Source organism: Mesitornis unicolor, unplaced genomic scaffold, assembly GCF_000695765.1.
Source record: "Mesitornis unicolor isolate BGI_N332 unplaced genomic scaffold, ASM69576v1 scaffold16029, whole genome shotgun sequence".
Taxonomy (NCBI): domain Eukaryota; kingdom Metazoa; phylum Chordata; class Aves; order Mesitornithiformes; family Mesitornithidae; genus Mesitornis; species Mesitornis unicolor.
Genome location: NW_010205348.1, coordinates 1 through 14,054, shown reverse-complemented (window position 1 = coordinate 14,054; position 14,054 = coordinate 1). Strand labels below are relative to the sequence as shown.

At 39.2% G+C, this 14,054-nt stretch overlaps 1 protein-coding gene across 1 annotated transcript; it reads left to right on the top strand.

Annotated features, from left to right (window-relative positions):
• Positions 1 to 228: 228 nt before the first annotated feature.
• Positions 229 to 14,050, top strand: LOC104546080 (DNA helicase INO80; the record flags this gene model as incomplete). Its single annotated transcript, XM_010191373.1, has 12 exons — positions 229 to 438; positions 1,011 to 1,091; positions 2,365 to 2,460; positions 5,061 to 5,120; positions 5,741 to 5,883; positions 6,957 to 7,041; positions 7,545 to 7,662; positions 8,879 to 8,964; positions 9,745 to 9,912; positions 10,361 to 10,494; positions 11,294 to 11,361; positions 13,940 to 14,050. Coding segments are annotated over 12 exons (1,347 nt in total), but the record flags the coding sequence as incomplete, so codon positions are not given.
• Between the last annotated feature and the right edge of the window lie 4 nt (positions 14,051 to 14,054).

Here is a 14,054-nt window from a genome sequence, read left to right as displayed (position 1 = left end):
TATGTTTGTTTTGTCCTGGGTGCCAGATTTTAGATTAATTCCGTTACCACTTTCTGTGCTAAACAGGTAGAAAAGCAGAATATAAAGATTTGGGCTATAGGAAAAGGCTTATTTTCTCTTAGTTTTTGGCAGACATCCATGTCTTAATTTGAAATGTAAAGCCTTTTACTGCACAGTTTCTTGATAAGTTAATATGTTCATTGTGCATACTTTCCTCTTCGTATTTAGACCAGATCATTTGATGAAGATGCAAAGGAGAGTCGAGCAGCTGCTTTACGGGCCGCTAATAAATCTGGTACTGGCTTTGGAGAGAGCTACAGTTTAGCAAATCCATCTATCCGAGCAGGAGAAGATATTCCACAGCCTACCATTTTCAATGGAAAACTGAAAGGTTACCAGCTGAAAGGCATGAATTGGCTGGCCAACCTATATGAGCAGGTATCTTAGCACATCTTGCAAATTTTTGTAACTTAAGTCATTAGAGTAAACTTGGTCAAAAAAAATACTGATTTTAAAAAATGGACTGTGTATCTGTAATGGCTTTAGAAGAAAGAAAAATACTATGTAAGCCACATATCAGTACTCTTGATTATTTAGGAAATAGCAACTTTGAATGGGGCATTAGGTTCAAGATTCTTTTTGTGGATGTTTACACAACTGTTTACTACTTGGATTATACACTGAGCAGGCTTTTGCTGCTCAGAGCTCCATACTGTTTCAGGCTTGGGTCAGCTGGTAAACTGCAGGCAGCCTTGTCCCTGCTTGTGTACCCAGTTTCCAGTGGGATTGCAAAGTGCAGACAGGCTGAGGGAAAACGTCAGTCTTAAGAAGTGAATGAAAGTACAGTTGAGATAAATTAGCTCTTAGTAGAAGATGTAAGAGATGAGAAGGTGTTTCAGTGTTGTTACAGTGGGGCTGCTCCCCCTAAATTCAGTGCAACTGTTCTGCTAGTCCTGTATGGATTAAAAAGTAGTAAGATGAAGGTGTTCATTTATCGATCTTTTTTGCAGGGCATCAATGGAATCCTGGCAGATGAAATGGGTCTGGGTAAAACAGTACAAAGTATTGCTCTTCTTGCACATCTGGCTGAGGTGGGTGGATTATAGCTTATGCCTGGTCACTATGCCTGACAGAAGATGCATACTTTTCACAAGTTGGAAATGAATTCTAGGTTGTAAAGCTTAAATGTCTTAAAAAGCATTTTATCCTTTGTTTTAAAGCAGAGCCTTTGAAATGGGTGTGGGGATGTGTTTGTTTATATATAAATACATATAAGTAAAACTGGAATTTTCATTTATTCTCAGAATAGTATCTTTTCACCTGTGCTGAATGTGAATGCCTGATGAGAGAACAAGTTGTACACTTCATGGTTCCCTGAGTTTTACAGCTCAGAGAAGCTTGTAGAAATGAAGTCCAAATTTTGAGCTTCCTGGCAATTATTGTGGATTTCCATATTTTAGTGGGTTTTTTAGGAAGCATAGTAATTCTTCTTTTTCAGGGCAGACAGACAAAACAGAAAAAGCATCATGAGCTTACTTCTTCACACAGAAACAGATTTCTAAATTAAAAAGAAAAAGTCTTGATTGGCATCCAGTCACTTGCCTTAGGCGATATCAATCAAGTGATACTGAGAGCAGGATTAGCTGCAGTAGTGACCAAATGACAGTTACGTGCTTGTGTTTATGTTCCTTTTGATACCAGCTCACTATCACCATCAGCCACAATACTGGAAGGGCGTGGTGAGCTAAAGGCTCTTGAGCTCATCTGTTTGGAAGGGATAACAGACAGACTCTCCTCCCTGTTGCACTGCAACTTGAGATTTCTGGAAGCCTACACAGGGCTTTTGCTTTTTCTAGCTTTACAGTATGCAGGCCAGCTTCTAACTACCAATACACTAATAGGTCAACTTTGTTATTCACCAGAGAGTGGAGTGGAGTGGAGTGGAGTGGAGTGGAGTGGAGTGATGTGATGTGATGTGATGTGATGTGATGTGATGTGATGTGATGTGATGTGATGGAGCAAAGCTTTCCAGTGCCACCTGCAGTTCTTTTCCTCCCCAGAATGACAGGAGCTGTTAATAATGTGAAGGTGGCAACTTTCAGAAGCAAAGGAGATTGTTCTGGGAACAACTTCACTGTTACGAATAAATCTTAGTTAAACATTAGATCTGCTCTGTTTGATTCTATATCACCCTGCTGTGCTGAGATGAGGATTTGCCACATTGCATATAGTTTCCTCTCTTATGTAGCCGCTGTCATTTAGTAGTTGTAAAGCTGTATCAAACTGTCTCTGTATTGCTTCCCCTCAATTAATTTGTGGATGTCTTTTTAAAAATGTATTTTATTTTTAATGTGTATATTCCAGAGAGAGAACATCTGGGGACCTTTTTTAATAATTTCACCTGCCTCTACTCTTAACAACTGGCACCAGGAGTTTGCCAGATTTGTACCTAAATTTAAGGTAATAAGCATGTGCAAGAAAACTCTTTCTCTTTTCTGAAAACCAAACTGTTTTGTTCTCTTGAGTTCTTTGCTACATCTGGGTTCCTTGTTACCTTGGAATTTGAAACTCATTAATGGGCCAGATTCTGATTTTTTTTTCATCATCTTGAGGGTTTTTTTGAGCATTCAGTTATCTAGGGCTTGAAAATGTTCTTAGTTGAACCATATGATTTTCATTTTTGCATCAGTTTAAAGACATCTTCTCAGTGAGGAGTTGATGTGGGGCAGGGAGTAGATGTTTAGTTGTAATGTGTGGGCCTAGCAGCAGATACAAGAGCAGTATTTCAGTTGTATATACTGTCTTTAGGGCTAGAGAAGTGTTTTCAGTCATTCATATCAATTTAAGTAAGATAAAGATTATATGTGAACGAAACTGAACTCTAAACAGATTAGAGAGACAGAGAATGCAGTTGTTATTACAGAAAAATGGAACCACCATGGATTAACCAGTAATCAAGAAAAAGGTGACGAGTGAGGCACAAATAGATAAGAACAAAAAGATTAGAAGAAAATAAATTGAATTCTTCAGGTATATTGTGAAAGTGACAACATAGTAAGGTAGAAAGCAAGGAATAAACTACTGAAAAACAAGCTGCCTACCTTTTCCCCAGTGGAAAGCACTGGAGTGTTGCAAAGGAAGAGTTGAGAAGAACATGTACTGCTGAAACACTGCTGAAATGTTAAAGATAGAAGCGTCAGGAGCTTGCAGTTACATCTGCAAAGAAGAGTAGATTATACTTTAAATATTTGAGTTGTTGACTTAGTAACCTTTGACAGGAGGTCTTGATCAGTTTGTTTTTAAACATGTGATGCTCTTTTTACAGAGAACGGTAAAAGGCACCTAGTTATAAGTGACCAGTATACCAGTAACATACAGGCTAATTGTTTGAATGTCTTGGCTACTTAATAAGATGAAGGAAAAGACTTGGAATTATTACTGCAAGTAATATTTGATTTCTTGGTCTGGGATGGGGCAGTATTAAAGGACTTACCTTTTACCAAACAGCTTGCTCTGCAGATTTCCTGATGAGACCATATGTTTGTTGTGGTGGGGTATAGTTTGAGGTATCTGTGAGGAGAAGTTGTGCCAGGACATAGCTCAGTGCTGGAGGATTCGAGTGACTTATATTTTGAGATGAATTTGGATTGCTGAGACTTCAAAAAAACTGATGAAGAAATAGGAATGCTTAAATTTGTGAGGAGTTACTTTAAAAAAACAACTAAAAATAATCCATTTGTGTATTTGCATAACCCAAAATAATAGGGGCCCTGATTAGAAACCCTGGAGTAGGAAACATTAGAGCAGTTGGCCATTCTACCTTCTTACTTTCTCTCTTTCTCAGTTCATTGTATAGAATAGGCAGGCAACTGTTTATACTTTCTCCTTCTTGGAAATGAAATACAGAAAATGTTTCAAAAATGCCGTCAGGAAGATTGTGAAAAAATCACAATCATTTTTTTCATAACCTTTTTTTTTTCCACAATTTTTTTTTTTACTTAAAAATAATCTGGTTTTGTCAATATATAGCTGTTCTTTGGGTTTATTGTGTAATAATGTTTACCTCATCCATGAAAAATAACATGTTTTTAAAAGTTTTCTAAACTTAATGATTGTCACTTGTTTAGAACTTTGGTCAGTCTTTTTCAACCAGTTTTGTTCTTGCTTCTAGTCATACACAAGTGCTTCTGACCATACAAAAGTGTGTAGTCAGTTATGCTTGTAGCAAATCACATTGAATTAATTTCTTCAAGTCCATGGCAGAATAAGTAAACTAAACGGCAAGTCACTTTTTGATTAGTCTGGTGTTTTGCTGGCATCCTTATTTCAGAACAAGTTGGAAGAGTTGTCAGCTAAGGGCACTTTGACATTTGGAGCCACCAGCATTCCTCACTTTCTTAATTGTCTTAATTGAGCACAGTCCTTCCATCAGGCAGGAGATGGCAGTGCAATATTACTAACCAGTAACGGGTTTCAGTGCACTGCAAAGATCTGTTCTGAGTAATAGGACCCATGAAATTCTGAGCTATAAATGGATTAACAAATTTCTCTGGCAGTAGTGATTACTTTTTAAAATTCTTATGTGGTCCAGACCGTATGTTTTAACTTTAGCTCGGATTTCTGGGGACAGATCTGACATACAAAGCCGACTGGACTATGTATGGGAATGTTAAACGGGAGAATTAATCCACTAGACCTGTAGGGTTAACTGTAGCAGTTGAGGGCTAACTTCTTTCTGCCATAAGCAGAGTATAATTTTTAATTTTTAGAAAAACCTGACTAGAAGGTGTAACGTGCTATTGGGCATTTTGAGATTCTCAGCACAGCTTGCTCTGGTCTTTGTACTGGGCATAAGTTGCTTTGTACCTTTGCCTGGAATGCTCTTATGTATTTTTAAGTGCTTTCTGATTTTCCTCTGCGTTAAGAAAGATCATTTTCATTTTCATGATTTTGCACAAAGAGACCTGTCTTTTTCATTTTGCGGAATATACAGTATAAAATTCTAGAACAGCTATGTCTTTATTTGAAAATAATGTCTGTCTACTTTTGTACTGTTCCAGGTGCTACCTTACTGGGGTAATCCCCATGATAGGAAGGTGATCAGGAAGTTCTGGAGTCAGGTAATACTGGCATGCCTGTGTGCTTCGACCATATTTGGTTTTTCGTGCAGAGTAAACCAGAAACTGTTGCTACAACCCAGCAAGCTGAACAGTGTGTGGATATGGAGTTCTGTTTCTTCATCCATGTAGTAGCATTTTAATTAGGATAAAGAGATAGAGGACTTCGCTTGTGCTGGAGAGCAGTACAGTACAAGGCAGTTCAGGGCAGTGTGGAGTTCAGTTGAAGAAATTAGAGCTTTGTAAATAAAGCAGGAAGTTTCAGTGTCAAGGACTGTTTATTCTGTTAGAGTAACTTAACTTAGGATGCTCAAGTCTAGCATCCCTGCAGGCCTGCCAGATTCTTCCTGATTTAACGACGGCATTTTGTAGGGCTCAGTGCCTGGGTCTTGTCTGGCACGTTAAGAAGCATCTGAAATTGTTCAGAGACTAATGGGCTGGAGTCCAGATCCACCAGTTGAATAACCATGCTGTAATTAATTTTAAAAGTCAGCTGGGGAAAAATGCAGTAATAATGAGGAAAAGATCATGAAACAGAAGTCTGAAATTGGAGAATACACACATGAACTCTTCACAATGTATTTACTTTATGTGGGCATTTATTTCTTATTTTGTGGTTACAGAAGACATTATATACTCAGGATGCTCCTTTCCACGTGGTAATTACCAGTTATCAGCTGGTAGTACAGGATGTGAAGTATTTCCAGCGAGTGAAGTGGCAATATATGGTGCTGGATGAAGCGCAAGCACTCAAGAGTAGCTCCAGGTAATAAATTAACTGGAAACAAAATCTTCCCTCTGTGTCAGCCTCTTGAAAGAGTATCAAAACATCAAGATTACACAAACTGACTGAAGTTAAAATGGACACTCAGAAGACCCTTTAAGTGTCTAACCTAGTTAAACATCTGTATAACTCTACGACACTGCATTGATCCACTGGTTTTCTGCATTTAGATTTTCCTTCTCTAAATACATAAAATGTGATTATAAAGTAATTGTGGAGCAGAAACTTGCACGGAGTACAGGACAGTTAAACAAAAGTGTGAAATGCTGTTCACCACCTTTCCTGACTACTCACAGAATTCTGCCTAGTGAACAGTCAGTAGTCTTTAGTGTCTGTTGCTTATGTTGGCTCCATTAAATGCATTATTTTGATTCCTTCTTCAGTGGGACTTCCAGACATGAATGAAGGTCAGAACCGTGTGAATACTGTTGGCTGCAGTAAAGCCCAATCTTTGTCATGAGACTGTGCCAGAAAGTTTTCTGTTTGTTTTCAAATAATAGATTTGTTCATCTTTGCTTCCGTAGTTGCTTTCCCATAACCTTTGTCCAAGCTGCCACTATACACAGTAAATTGAAGACTGCTTTAGATGCAGGCTCATTCTGACTGAAGTCTGTCTCTTCAGCGTTCTTGGAAACTGCCCCTCAAAGAGGATTGTGATGTATAGCTCAGCACTCCTGCCACAGTAGCTCAAACACATAAGTGTTGTAAAGTCTGAAAAATACATGACATTCTGATTTATAATACCTGTTCCTTTTGGGAAGTAAATTATTCTGATGATGAGATTTTATTAGTATCTAAGGAGTTGTATTAAAAATAAGTAAGAAGATTCTTAGAAGAATAAAATAAATTATGCACGTTTCTTTGTCGTTTGTAAAATGCTGCTTCTTCCTGTAATTGTCTTCTGAAAGACTGGGCAGTAGCTGTGATAGTTTTACCCAGTGACCTCCAAAAATCATTTGGGAAGGTCACTGGAAGCAATTGGTCTTAAAATACTTTGTTTCATATCCTTCTACAAGAAACAGTTCTAATGATTTTTCTTACATTTTCTTAATCAGTGTTCGCTGGAAGATCCTACTGCAGTTCCAGTGTCGAAACAGATTGTTGTTGACTGGGACCCCAATCCAGAACACAATGGCTGAGGTATGCAGAAGCTCACAAGAGCGAAACTTTTCTTTATAACAAGAATATGTAATAAGTATATGTGAACAGTTGAGAAACCTCGTTGTATTTGTGTGGTTGTGGGATTGTACTTGTTGCAAACCACAGGCAAACAAGCGTGGAATCGGCTCTGGGAGGGGAAAATTTGGAAATGCGCTACACATTCAAATTAAAACAGAAGTTACCTAATGTTTAGTAATACCTAGATTACTGGATGACATCTAAGTCCTGTGGCTTGTCCTTCAGTTGGCTAAAATGATTGTGCTGTGCTTCTCACTGCTTGCTTGATGGTATTTTGTGAAGTTGATATATCTGGCATTTGTTTGGGAGGGTGGGAGGAGGATGTGGCTGGGTTTTTGCTTAATTTTTCCATGGCTTGTGATCTAGTAAAGTGATTTTGAAGAGCTGCAAGGGTTTGGGATCCCCAGTTACCTTGTCCACGGCAGGGTGACTTGCTGATCTGCTGTTTTCTCTTCTCCTTTTAGCTGTGGGCCCTGCTGCATTTTATCATGCCAACGCTGTTTGATTCCCATGAAGAGTTCAATGAGTGGTTTTCTAAGGACATAGAGAGCCATGCAGAGAACAAATCCGCCATTGATGAGAGTGAGTGCAGTGTGTAACTGCAGTAGTTTTTGTATTAAAAATCTGTTGCCTTTTCTAACTACTAATGAATAAACTTCATCTCTCATTTTTTCTGTGAGAAATGTCATCTAAAGCAGAGGGTGAATAATGAGATTGGAATGTTCTGGATTATGGTCCACAGTGTATGTCAAAGTTTGTGTTTCTGACTGTAATGTAGCATATGTAATGAATAGCAAAACATGTAGTGAAAATGTTGATTTGCTGCTTGTCTCCAGTGTTTGTCCTCGCCAAATGCAGGAGAACAAATATTTTAAGTATTTCTAGGTTTCTACAGAACACATCGTATTGGAGATCTCCGGAGTATGTTACAAGCTCTAGACATGAAAATGATGACACGAAACACTAAACGCCTTTTGAGCTCCAGAAGAATAGCCTAAAAATTCTTAAAAAAAAATATCTTCACAGTAGATTTTAGGAGATAGTTATGTAGAAAAATCTAACTAGGTAAAATAGCTGAGATGCAACTGGAGTAGAACACAGCACAGTTGGGACTCACCACAAAAATAAAGACTTTAAGAGCTGTCAACCAGAACTTTGTGTTTACAGGTTATGAAAAATCTAACTAGGTAAAATAGCTGAGATGTAACTGGAGTAGAACACAGCACAGTTGGCACTCACCACAAAAATAAAGGCTTTAAGAGCTCTCAACCAGAACTTTGTGTTTACAGGTTACTGTAAAGACTGCAGTTGTCTTTCAATGCAGTATGCCCCATTCTTGTGATGCTATAATTTTCTGGGGTGAGACTTAAGACTTTAAGGATCTGTTTCCGTGAATGAGCAATGTCTCATTGAAACCTTCCTCTTAACAGTGAGTGATAAATTTAAGCTAGACTTTAAGGATCTGTTTCCGTGAATGAGCAGTGTCTCATTGAAACTTTCCTCTTAACAGTGAGTGATAAATTTAAGCCCATATCCTTCAGCCCAGAGGAATACAGAACACATAAAATGCTTTAGAAGTTCATTCTTTGAAACAGATATTTTGATTCATAAGTTAAATAGTATAGCTCGGCACTCAATTTAAGAAAAGAAAAATCAACACAGAAATACCAGCTCTGTGCTATAAGAACTCGTATGGGGGAAAGTGGCTGAGTAGCAAGGGACTTAATTTGTAGTAGAACACCATATAGTCGTCGTCTTCGGTGAAGTGATTGTTCCTTCTCCATTCTGTGTATTTCAGACCAGCTGTCCCGCTTGCACATGATCTTGAAACCTTTCATGTTGAGAAGAATCAAAAAGGATGTGGAAAATGAGCTATCAGATAAGGTGAGGAAAAATATTTATCTGGAATGACTGTTTCAACTTCATTGTCACTGCTCTGTTTTCTAATCCATTTTTTGCAAACTTGTTTGCCAGTCTGCCTACCTGAAATTTGATTGCAGACCTTTCATGGACTTTTGGTCCTTTGTGAAGGATTCAGCATGGGTTTAGGATTCTTTTTTTCTTGCTTGTACAGAGCAAGAAAGGCATAGTGACAATATCGTACTCTTTTCTCTTGTTAGTCTCTTAATTTCCAGTGGATGTTAACAATACTGGATGACCTTGTGGTCAACGCACCCTCCAGTTTTGGGGCCATTAACTTTGTTCTGTTTATTAATTTCAAAACTAGAACTTGCCACAGATACTGTTGTTATGTGATGCACCTGTCATTATCATGGGCTTCTGACACCTGTTTAAAACAGCTCTAAATGAGTAGCATTTTTAAGGGTAGGACAGTAGAATTGAGGTCAGATTTTAAGCTGATCAGCTGCAGATGTGATGTTATCAGAGCTTCTTAAGAATCTATCTGTTTATTTAGTTGTGCTCACATACTTTTAAAGGTCCATCTCCTACCTCATTACCTAAGCCTGCCAAAACACACCTATCAGTTAAGTCCTTCCTAGGTTGGAGCCTGAAATACAGCTATGAATGGGACTGCCTATATATGTATTTTTTGAGAAAATTATGGGTTTTTTAAGATATGTTTCTGTATGCTTTGTGTGTACTGATGTGGTCATCCTCCATTTCAGAGACAGAAAAGGCTAAATCTTCATTACTGTTTTGCAGATTGAAATTCTTATGTACTGCCAGCAGACAAGTCGACAGAAGCTGCTGTACCAAGCTCTGAAGAACAAAATCTCTATTGATGACCTCCTGCAATCCTCGATGGGTACTACTCAGCAAGCACAGACCACCACTAGTAGTCTCATGAATCTAGTCATGCAGTTCAGGAAGGTAAGGCTATTTTAAATACTTTTTTGAAAAGTATAATCATTCATTAGCACTGAACTAAAATACGGCTTCAAGAAAACATCATATAAAAAAAAATCTGGCATAGTCAAGCAAATTTGCCTGCAGTACAGCTGTGTTTCTGTTGTGGTGTAGCATGATATTGGGGTAAAAGAGCTTTAGCAAAATGGTGCATGCATCTGCTAACTGATTTGGTTCCAAATTGGGTGTTGAAGGAGATAATCTGTGTGGGAGAAAGAGGCAGTAGCTGTTAATGTGAATAGGAAAAGATGTGACACACTATTCAGATTTGAGCAGATACACTAAAATAGCTGTGACATACTAATCAGTATTAAAGTGTTAGTGACCAGTAGTCATAGATGGTTTAGGATGTAAATGCTGCATTGGACTAAATTAATTCCTCCCAGTGTTTGACTTGCTCTCTTTTTTACAGGTGTGCAATCACCCCGAGCTGTTTGAGCGACAAGAAACTTGGTCTCCTTTTCATATCTCCCTAAAGCCATACCAGATTTCAAAGTTCATCTACCGTCATGGACAGATCAGGGTCTTTAACCACTCACGGGACAGGCAAGACTATTCCACTTCCTTTCCAGCTTAGCATATTTAGTATTATTACTTAGATTTGGTTTAGCTCTTTTAAGTGCTAATTAACTTCCTTACCTGATGTACTTAAATGACACTGGCCAAGCAATGCATTCCTAGTTTTCTTTCATTTATTCAGCTGTTAAGCATCTGAAATCCTGATCATCAGATATCCCTTTGATGGAATAAGAAAGTCAGAGGAAGGAATTTAGAGGAGTTGCTGATGATGTGTAATAGAATTAAGCTTTAAAAAAAAAATCCTAAAAAAAACCCCAAACAACAAACCCCCTGGTTTCCCTTCAGTGAGTTTTCTTGTTTAAGGAAGCTATCAGTATCTGTCTGTTGTGACATATTATGAGCATCTACTAGTGCCTTGACAGCTTTTAATGCTTACCTTGGATGAATAGAAGCTGCCCAAGTGCATTTTCTGTTTTCTCCAACTGTGGCAATTCTTGATTAATTTTGTTTGCATTCGGTTATGAGAAATGCTCAGAGCAGAAATGAGAAAGCCACGTTTGAAGGTGAAACTAACTGTTCTACAGTGTAAAATGCAATTCCAGAACAATAGTGTCTCAATGTCAAATTTACAGTAGCGCCTGTGGACCGATGATGCTTTTCTCTTACTGCTGTGCAATTCCAATATCCAGAGCGCTGAAATACTTGTAATGAAGAACTGAATGGTTACTTTGCATTTTCTGCTGATTATGTGATTGTACATTGTATGTGTTGTATGTGTTAACACCTTCTTAGTGATTTTGTCTGGTTTTGTTGCTTTCATTCTCAGGTGGTTACGGGTTTTACTTTCGCCGTTTGCACCAGACCACATCCAGCAGTCCCTCTTCCATAGGAAGGGTAGGTTTACAGTCCTGGGAAGCAAGTTGGGTTGCATAGGTTGCACACTTGCATGTGATATTGTAATATGTGTTATTCGAGGAGGAGACGGAGAGGCCAGATCGCTTAGTCCTCTGAGATAACCTGATTAGAACTTGTTAGAATTTTGTTAGCATTTGTACTTGTACGTGTGTTTCATTCACTCAATGAGGAAAAGATGGAAGCAGCTGGAAGAATAATCTATGGACAGCTTGTTATTTAGTTACTGCTTAATCCTACTGCCGTCTCTTGTTCCATTCCTCCTGTCTTGTTTCAACTTGCTGTAATGGATTAATGCTGCCTTTTTAGTCTAATGTGACTTTTTCACAGATTCAATTCAGAGAGATCTTGGATTCATTTCAGTACATGCCAACTTCTCTTTCAAGTAAAAAGTAGATGAGATGCAAGTGACCCAGGATCATCTAATCAATGAGCAAAAAAACCCAAATAAACTGCTTATATTGACAAATACAATTTATTATTATAGATGATGGATTATTTTTTTTCTACAAAGAGCTACCCAAATTGCTCAGCTGCTGGGGTGGGAAAAACCTTAGGATAAAAAAGCAGGAGTTACTGGTTGCATTACTCTGCTGAAATATGTTACCATAGACCTGTTCAACTATGTAAAACCGTTTTCAAGTGAGAAGAACCAGATGCAGCTACAGGAGTCTGTAGCTGTGGTCCATCCAGTCAAAAGGTGAGGGAAGAAGTGTTTCCAGTGAAGACTGAGGCAAAAACGTTGTAGAGTACCTCAGCCTTCTCCTCGTCTGTTGTTACCAATTTGCTGGTCTTATTCATTGAGGGATACACTTTTTTGACCTTCTTTTTCTGGCTGACATACCTGTAGAGGCCCTTACTATTATTCTTTGCATCCCTTGCCAAGTTCAGCTCCATCCATGCCTTGACCTTCCTGACCCCATCCTTACACAACTGGGCAGTTTCTCTGTACTCCTCCCAGTATACCTATCCCTGCTTCCACTGCCTGTGCCCTTTAGTGTCACCAGCAGATCTTGACTCAGCCATGCTGGTCTCTTGCCTTCCTTGCCTGATTTCTTTCACCTGGGGATCAACAGCTCTTGCACTCTATGGAAAGCATCCTTAAAGATCTGCTAGCTCTGTTCTGCTCCCTTGTCCCTGAGGTCAGTTTCCCAGGGGGTCCTGTTTACTAATTCCTTGAACAGCCAGAATTTTGCTTTCCTAAAATTCAGTGCCCTGACTTTACTCTTTGCCTGACCCACATCCCTCAGGACTTTGAACTCCAATCATGACATCTTTGATTAGCTCATTTGTGTTGGTGACTATCAGGTCTGGCATCACACCCCCTTGAGTTATCCTCAACGCACTCCAGGAGTCTCCTGGGTTGCCTACAGCTTTCTTTGCTACTTTTCCAGGAGATACTGGGGTGGTTGAAGTCCCCCAGCAGGACAAGAGCCTGCAAGTGCAATGCCTCCTGTAGCTGGAGTAAGAAGACTTCGTCCATAGGCTCTCCTTGATCAGGCCATCTGTAGTAGTCAAAAACCATGAGGTTCCTTTTGTTGCCTTGATCTCTAATTCTTACTCATATATTTTCAACTTGCTCGTGGCTGTTCTTCAGGGACAGCTCTTCACACTCTATCCATTGCTTGTAGAGGGTGACCCCTCTGCCCCTCCTTCCTCACCTGTCCCATCTGAGCAGCCTGGAGCCACACTCCAGTCATGGGATTCATCCCACCCAGTTTCAGGATTGGCAGCTAGGTTGTAGCTTTCTAGCAGCACGGTGGCTTCCAGCTCCTCTTGTTTATGCCTATACTGTGTGCATTGGTGTGGAGAATTAGAACCAGATTATTCTGGTTTCTGTTTGTTTTGCTATTCATAATAGGCTTTTTCTTGGGGACTCTTTTTGGCATACCGTAAAAGAAAAATAATTTGGGAATATAGTTTTTGTGTAGAAATTGAAAAATTAAAAAAAAAAAAATGCTACTGGGGATATGCAGTGCACATGGGTGGGCCAGAAAGGCTTTCTTCATTAACAGCGTAACATATCTCTTCTGCTCCCCACCCTTCACTGCAGCGTATCCATCATCCTCACCATATCTGTTGCATCCCTATCCTCTTGCATTTCCCTACCAATTCCTACATCTTCCAACCCATTTGACTGACTGGCTGGGTAAGAGGGAGCGTGTTGGCAGGCATCCTGAGGTACGTGTGTTCTGGTCAGCCATCTGGCAGATACGAGCTTGGATTCATAAAAATGCACACTGCCTATTGATTCTTAGTCAGTGAAATCGGTGCCCTTACTGGCTGCATGGTTTTCTGACCTGGTATTCATCTTTCTTGGTAAATGCCCTTTTCTTACCCAGACTGGAAAACGAACTGGAACTTGAAATCAGGCAACAGCGATTCGGATTAGATTTTCAGTATTTCTAAAAGATGTAGGTTAAATTAGGATCTGTGTATTCACCTAGATTTGTCATATGTCAGAGGATGTGTATCCTGTATGGATGTAGCAAGTTTACTGTTTTCAGCTATGAGTGTCTGTGAAATGCGTTGTCCTAACTTCAATATTTCTGTGACGTAGGCATCAATGAAGAAAGCTGTTTTTCGTTCCTCCGGTTTATTGATGTCTCTCCAGCAGAAATGGCAAACCTTATGAATCAGGGACATTTAGCCAGGTGAGGACAACTTTTTTTTTT